At 63.0% G+C, this 7,337-nt stretch overlaps 1 protein-coding gene across 3 annotated transcripts in view; it reads left to right on the top strand.

Moving 5' to 3' along the window:
* Positions 1-798: 798 nt before the first annotated feature.
* FIBCD1 (fibrinogen C domain containing 1) overlaps positions 799-7,337 on the top strand; it is a 40,881-nt gene continuing 34,342 nt past the window's right edge. For 2 of the 3 annotated variants that reach the window (XM_035260605.3, XM_054237146.2), the window contains exons 1-2: positions 1,234-1,407; positions 1,792-1,904. In XM_035260605.3, coding sequence (XP_035116496.2) covers positions 1,281-1,407; positions 1,792-1,904 — 240 coding nt within the window. In that variant the 5' untranslated portion in view covers positions 1,234-1,280. Of the gene's footprint in view, positions 1,200-1,233; positions 1,408-1,791; positions 1,905-7,337 lie in introns of those variants that run through there. The other variant, XM_017976867.5, reaches the window with a different exon arrangement.

The raw sequence follows: 7,337 nt of genomic DNA, 5'->3' as shown, positions 1-7,337 counted from the left end.
CTCTTGACTCCCAGCCATTGCTGCGGATCCTCTCCAACTCCCGGGCCGCCTCTGTCCGGGAAGCCGGGATCGGGCCGCAGTGAGGCCAGGGGCAGTCCTGGAAGGAAAAGACGGCTGGGGCAAACAGCTGGTGGTTTGTGAACCCAGCGCCTGGCGGGTGGCAGTCTCCTTGGAAGGCACGGGGCCACGGGGGTCCCCGCTCTAGGGCCCAGGGAGTGCCCCGGCCCAGGCTGGACGCGGCCCCCACCCCCAGCCAGCCCGCCCGGCCGGTGCCGGACACGGAGAGGGATCGGGAGAGGGACGAAGACGGGGCGACAGACTGGCAGCCAGTGGGGGAGAGACGGAGATGGTGCCAGGGAACAGCGCGGCGGCCAAGGCGCCCCGGGAGCCGGAAAACAGCTTTGGGGAGAAGCGGGGGCGGGGAACGGGGGTGTCTATCTGAAGCTGGGGGAGCAGAAGATGGGGCCGCAGCAAGGGGCGGGGGAGGGGCGGTCGGCGGGCCCAGCGGGGCTGCGGGAGGGAAGCGCGGCGTCGGGCAGTGTGGGCGCCTCCTAGTCGGAAGCCACAATCGCAGCTCGTTCGCCGCGCAGATTAAGGACTTTGTCAATTACCTCCGAAGGTCGCTCCGGGCGGATTAAATGCTTTTAAAAGTGCTGCTGGTGGGAAGGGGCAACTAAGAAGCCCCCTCCCGGCACAAATCTCCTCCCAGCGGAGGAGGAGGAGGGGGCTGGGACCGCGCAGTGCGCGCGGGAGAGCGCGGGCGATCGGCCGGGAGCGCGGGCCGAGCGCGGAGCTGGTGGTACTCGCGACCACAGTGCCGGCGGCTGTGGCAGCGGCTGGAACCCCCATTCCGCCCGCGGGCCGCCCGGGCAGGGTGGCGTCGGGCGGGCTCTCCGACCGCCGGCGCGAGGGCACTGGTCTGCGGACGCGGGCCGTGGCGCCCCCAGGACCAGGCTCGCGCGTCGGGGTCCCCGGGGGCTGGAGCCCCCACAGCTGGGCGCGCTTGCCCCGGGACCTGGACCGAGACCTCGGGGGCCCGCAGGGAGCGTACCCCGCCGACCCCGCCCCGGCCCAGCCTGAGTCTCGGGGCCAACCTTGCTCCCTGAGACTCGAGGAGCGCCGCGCCACTCCACGGAGACTCCCGACTGCCCGGCCGGTGCGCCTTCCAGGCCCGCCCCGCGCCGCGCCCCCCGCGCAAGGTGAGTTGTGCGAGTCCCGCCCGAGAGGAAGTTTGTGCAGAGGCGCTGTCGGAGCGTGGGGGTGGTTCTCGGGCCCCGCTGATGCGGGCAGGAGCCGGGCCGCCCGCGGCCGTTTGCTGCCCTCCGGCCGGCCCCGGTGTCTGGAGGCCACTTCGGCCTCCTTTCTCTTGGCCTTTTCGGAGGCGGAGTTCACTATCCAAGTCCGCGGGTGTGTTGTGCGCGCGGGTGTGTGAGTGTGTCGGGGGAGGCCGAAGGGAGCAATAAAAAGCGAAGAGAGTTCGAGACAAAAAAGATGCGGAGATTGAGAAGGAGGGAGGAGGGACGAGGGAGGAGAGAGGAGCGCGCCGGGGAGGCGCGGGAGCCGGGAGCGGGGACGGCGCGCAGCGCGAGCGGCGGGCGTTGGGCTGGCGGCTCTCGCGCTCCCGCTCCCGCTCCCGCTCCCGCCCGCACACAGCGGCGCGCTCACCCGCACACGCCCGCCCGCTCCCGGGCCGCCCCGGCGCGGGGCACAGAGGCGGAGACCGGGCGGGCAGAGCGCGCCCGGCGCCCGCGCCCGCGCCCGCGCCCACCCCGCTGCCTTTGCGCTCCGCAGCGGCGCGCCTTGCCCGGCGCCCCCGCCAGTCCTGCCGGAAGATGGTCAACGACCGGTGGAAGACCATGGGCGGCGCTGCCCAACTTGAGGACCGGCCGCGCGACAAGCCGCAGGTACGCGCGGGCGCGAGGACACGGGGCCCCGGCTGCTGGCCAGGCAGCGGCCGCTCGGGCCGGCGGGGCGGGCACCCACTGCGGGGGCTGGAGTTTGGGGCGCACCCCTTTGAGCCTCCGGAGGCCCGGGCTGGGATGGGAACCCTCCTCTCCTCCTCCCCTAACCGAGGCTTGAACTCGGGGATCGATGGGGGCGGCACTCCTGCAGGAGCCACGCGCGCTGCAGGCCAGGTCTCCCCAGTCCCTGCGCCCCCAGAGGCCCCCTTGTGCACGCGGGTGCAGAGGAAGTCGGGGACTTACAGTTTGCTGTGTGACCACAGATAAATCAGTCCCCTTGCTGAGTCTCTGTTTCCTCACCTCTACAATGGGCATCTTAACCACCCACAAAATCTCCACTCTGGGCGCTGCCCTGTGCCAGGCACCTGGTCCTGAACCTGACCCCCTGAATTTCCTCTGCATCCTTCTGGCTTTAGCCACGGCCCTGCATACAGTAGGGGATCAATAAAGATTCATCTCCTGTAGGAACCCTGGATATTGTGATTTGCTGACTTTTAAGACAAGGAAAGCAGGGCTCGGAGACTGTTGTCTCCTGCCTGAGGCCACGCAGCTCTGCTGGGATTTGAACCCTGGTCTATACCTCCAGGGCTGGTTCATTCTCCCTTCCTGCTACCTCTTCAGGGGCGGTGGGGGTGGGGCTTGGAGGGTGCCCAGGGCTGTGTGGTGGAAGTAGGTGAGGGCAGAGCACCCGGGCTGGCCAGCAAGGGGGCTGGAGTCCGGAAGCCGAGGCGGACGGGCTGCCCCAGGGCTGCCCGGGGCTGGGCTGCCAAGGGACTGGGGCTGACTGGTGAAATGAGGAGGCCGCTTGCTCACGAAGGAGAGGAAAGAATAGGGCTGCCCATTTTAAATTTTAAATTTCTCCCAGACAGATGTCATTGGGGAAGGAACAGTTCATCCTTGCAGCTGCAGGAGGGGAGGGGGCGGCACGGGCAGGCCTGGGTGCAACCTGCTCATTCTTCCTGGCGTCTCACAGCCGTGGCCCAAGGCCCCGCCCTCTGGGGTTTGCAAAGCCCCTTTGCATTCGTCTGCACTAGCCCCCTTCTTCGAGCAGGCTAGGGGCTGGCACGTCCCCACATCACAGACCAGGGATCAGAGAGGTTGGGAGCATGCTCGCATCACACAGCACATTGACAAGAGAGTGGAGATTCAAACACCGGTCCAAGGACACACCTGTCCCTCTGCTTCTCAGGGATGGGCTGGCCCCTCTTTTAGGTCAGGTCTGCAACTGAGCCACCACCAGATAACGAGTCCCCTCCTGCTGAGATCTGACTTCCCCCGCTTAGCAAGAACTGTCTTAACTTCTAGACCTGTCCTCCAAGGCCATCCCTAGCTCGGCCCACTGTGCCTTCCCGTTGGTCCCTTACAGGTAGCAACTGGTTGTCATTTGCCAGCCCTGAGCCCACACCACGCTGCCCCGCCCCAGTTCCAGATCTTTTCTGTGTCATCTTGTTTGCTTCCCTAGGCTTCCCAACACACACGGGGCGGGGGTCGGGGGTGGAGTGCATGCGAAGACACACACGCACACCCTTTCAGTCAGGGGCACCCTACTCAAAACCCAGCTCAAATGCTGCCACCTCCTCCAGGAAGCCTTCCCTGATGCCCTGTGGCTGTGTCTCTAAGTTCTAGTAGTGTTTAGCCTGTGCCACTCAGCCACCTTGTCCCAGGCCCCTCCTGTATCAGGAGATCCCTTTGGACACAGCCTCCTCTGGAGCCCATCTCTGGGTCTCTCCCTGGGCCCAGGCTCCATTCCTTCCAGGCAGCTCAGGTCAGGCACTGACACTGTGTGAGGCTTTGGCCAGGAAGTGCCTCAGGAGACAGCCAGCAGACACTTGTCTGTCTCAAGGGGTGGTGCCTTCTGGGGGATGTGTTTGAAATGTGGCTTCAAGGCCTCCAGGCCAGGCCCTGCCTCCCTCTGCTGCTGCTCCCGGGGTTGGCGGGGGCACAGCTTTCAGCCGTCACCAGGCCACAGCCCAGCTGTCTGCCCCTTGGCATCTGAGGCAGCCCAAGGGCTGTGGCTCCAGGGCCCTGGGCCAATAGCAAGCGCCTGCTTCCCCTCCCTGCCCCTTTGGTGACCCAGCATGTAGACAGGCTGTTCCCAGTGCCAGCTCTGGGCTTGTTTGAAGCTTCAGACAAGAGGCAAGGCCTTTCCTGTGCCTGCTGTCAGAAGATAGAGTGCTGCCTGCCCTGGTTCCCTTGGGCCTGCCCTCCCCTGGGCCAGCCTTCCCTCCTCCCTTGCAGCCAGGTTCGCCTCACTCACTGGCAGCTGTGTGGCTCTGGGTAAGTTACTCCTCCCCACCTGGGTCTGGGCTTCACCATCTGTAAAGTGGGAACAGCAAGCTCCACTTCCTCCTCATTTCACAAGGGCTGTGATGGGAGCCACGTGAAATACTGCTGTGTTTTGCAAACTGTGAAGCAGTGTGTACCCATGAGGAGGGTGTCTCACAGCAGCCTGTCCCCTCAACAGGCTGTCTGTGTCCTGGTCTCCCCTGTCTGAGCATCGGGCTCCTTCCTATCAGAGGGGCCTGGCTGAGGCTTTTCAACGGGGCGTTCCTCTGGAAGCATAACGCAGACGCAACACTCCAGGCACCAGATGGTCATAGGCCACAACTCTCGTTTCTTTTTTACTCTTTTTTTTTTTGAGACAGAGTTTCGCTCTTGTCACCCAGGCTGGAGTGCAATGCGCGATCTCGGCTCACTGCAACCTCCGCCTCCTGGGTTCGAGTGATTTTCCTGCCTCAGCCTCCTGAGTAGCTGGGCCTACAGGCACGCGCCACCACGCCTGGCTAGTCTTTCTGGATTTTAGTAGAGATGGGGTTTCACTATGTTGGCCAGGATGGTCTCGATCTCCTGACCTTCTGATCCACCATCTCAGCCTCCCAAAGTGCTGGGATTACAGGTGTGAGCCACTGTGCCCACCTGACACCTCTTGTTTCTTGGTCACAGCCACCCTGGGAGCTTGGTGGCAGGGATGATGAACGCATTTGACAGATGAGGAGGCTGAGACTAAGAGCTGGAGCTGGGACTCAAACCTGGGTCCTCTTGGGCAGCAGACAAGCAGCTTGGAGGAGGATGGAGGGACTTGGTTTAGCCCACTCAGCCTGAGTTAGCACTCCCGTTTCCAGGCTGTGTGGTTCTCAGGGCATCCAAAGCACCCGCAGCGAGTGGGTAAAGCCCAGGTCCAGAGGTCCTGAAGGACCTTTGTCCAAGTGCAGCCATTTCTGGGGACCGCCTTGGGCCCTGTGTGTCCCAGCCCTATCCAGCCTCAGTGACTCATTGCCGGGTGGCCTTGGACAAGTCGTCAGCTTGGACTTTGTTAAAGCGTCCTCCCTCTCCCTGTGGAAGGAAGAGGCCTTCACACCTTGGGGCAGGGTGAAATGATATTTGCCAGGAGTTTGGAGTTTGTCTGATGCAAGGATCTAGAAATAGACATGATTCGTCTGGTCTTGGAGCATGGTGCAGGAAGTCACCCTCCAACTGTCTCCTCCGGTCAGAGGGGCTTGTTTCTGAGCCGTCCCCAAGCCACCCCAGAGGGAGGTCAGCTTCCAACCCATCCCAGGCAAGAGCTCTTGATGCTTTCAGAATTTCCCAGAACATTTCAGAAAGAAAGGAAATATCTTTGGGAAGTTCTTCCTGTTGTCTAACCTAAATCCCTGCTGCATTAAACTTACTCAATGACTATTTAGGGAGGCCCTACCTCATGCTGGGAGGTATAGCCTGGTGGATATGGACTGTGCTTCAGGGAGCTTAGAGTCTCATGGGAGGAACAAGCTCACGGGTCAGGTTTGATTACAAACTGTCATGGGTGCTAGAAAGATCTATGCCTCTTTCTTGTTCCCCAGGGTTTGGGTTGAGGTCACTGTGCTAGACTTGGGGTTTCCCGAGCCCCTCCTTCTGAGCTCACTGCTTAGCCGGGGCGTGGTGTGACTGAGGGAGTGGCATGGACAGGAGCAGGTGACTGGCCAGATGTTGGGTGAGGGAGGGAGGGAGGGAGGCCTGGGGGGGGGCGGGGCGCCAGCTTTGCGGGGCAGCAGGTGGGGTTGGTGCCATGGCTGGGTGAGAAATAGGAGGGCTCAGGCTTGGGGTGGAGAGATGCTGGTGTGGGCCTCAGCGGGCTTGAGGCCTTGGTGGGCTGTCTGGGACGCCAGAGCTGTATGTTGTGGGGAGAATGGGCAAGCTCCTTATAGGAAACAGCTGGAGAACCCACTCCGTGATTCCAGAGCAGCTGCTCCCCAGGGAGTGAGAGAGCTGGGGGGCTTTGAGCCTCCAGGACGGGCAGAGGCTGGCAGCTCCATGGGGCCCTCTTGTCCCCTTGGACACCTTCAGCCCCTCCTACTGCACCCCTCACTGTGGCCTGAGACTCCTGGTGGCTCTCAGCAGGGTTCTGCTTAAGATTCCCCCTCAGATCTCTGCAGAACAAGCCTGCAGACTCTTCCTAAGTCTTTGTGACCCCCCAGAATGGTGAGCAGAACCACCAGCTTTCACCCCCAGGGGGTCCCTGGGACCCTCCCTCTGCCAGGGCCAGGGGCTCAGAGTTCAGCCCTGACTGGGAGCCATGTGACCAGCCGTGTGCCCAGCCGGGGGCAGAGTGGGCTCCTGGGGAAACAGGAGGAATGCCCTCAAGGTGCTGGGCTGAAGCAGGGCCCGGTCCCCCAACCCACAGAGCCTATAAGGCCCCACCCAGGCTCTGTGCAAGGCTCTGCTGGATTCGGAGCCAACAGGACCCTGCCACCTTCAAATATCCATTCCCTGGTACGGAGCCCAGGATGTGTTTCCGTCATGCTGAACAGTAGAGGGCTGGGTGCTCTTAGGAGATGGGGGTGGGTGGCAGGAGGGCCCTCAGCTGGGTCTGACCTGGCCTGGCCTGGCCTCCCCTGCAGGGAGACTTTCTTATTCCTACTTTCATCTGCGGAGTGCATCCCCAGTCTCCAAGGGGGTACTCCTGCCAGCCAGCTTCCTTGGGGGGGAGGGGGAGGGGACGTGCCAGTTTAGCAGAGCACCTTGGCGTCAGATCCCTTCCTCCTGAGCCCCACTCTCTTCCTCAGAACCCCCAAGACTGGGGCCTCAGAGAAGGCAGCCTGGACAGGGCTCACCTGCGCCCAAGGCACCCTGGGGGCCTGCTGCCCTCCTGGCATGAGCCTTATCCTCCTTTTGGCAAGGCTCCCTAGGCAACTCTGGGTGAGCACTGGGGGTCTCACAAGGAACCAAGCTGGGTCTCTTCAGCTGGAAGCACATGACAGCGGTCAGTGGCAGAAATGGGCCTTGAACCTGGGACTCCCGGCTCAGGCCCCGGCCTCTCTGGTGCCTACTTGCCCAGGATGCCCTGTCTTGGGAGCTGGGGGCTCTGTGGGCACCAGCCCCAGGCTCTCAGTTGGGCTC

The sequence above is a fragment of the Callithrix jacchus genome, chromosome 1 (genome assembly GCF_049354715.1).
Source record: "Callithrix jacchus isolate 240 chromosome 1, calJac240_pri, whole genome shotgun sequence".
NCBI classification, from domain to species: Eukaryota; Metazoa; Chordata; class Mammalia; order Primates; family Cebidae; genus Callithrix; species Callithrix jacchus.
The sequence above is the reverse complement of the archived record's forward strand: the minus strand, read 5'-3'. Positions and strand labels throughout refer to the sequence as shown.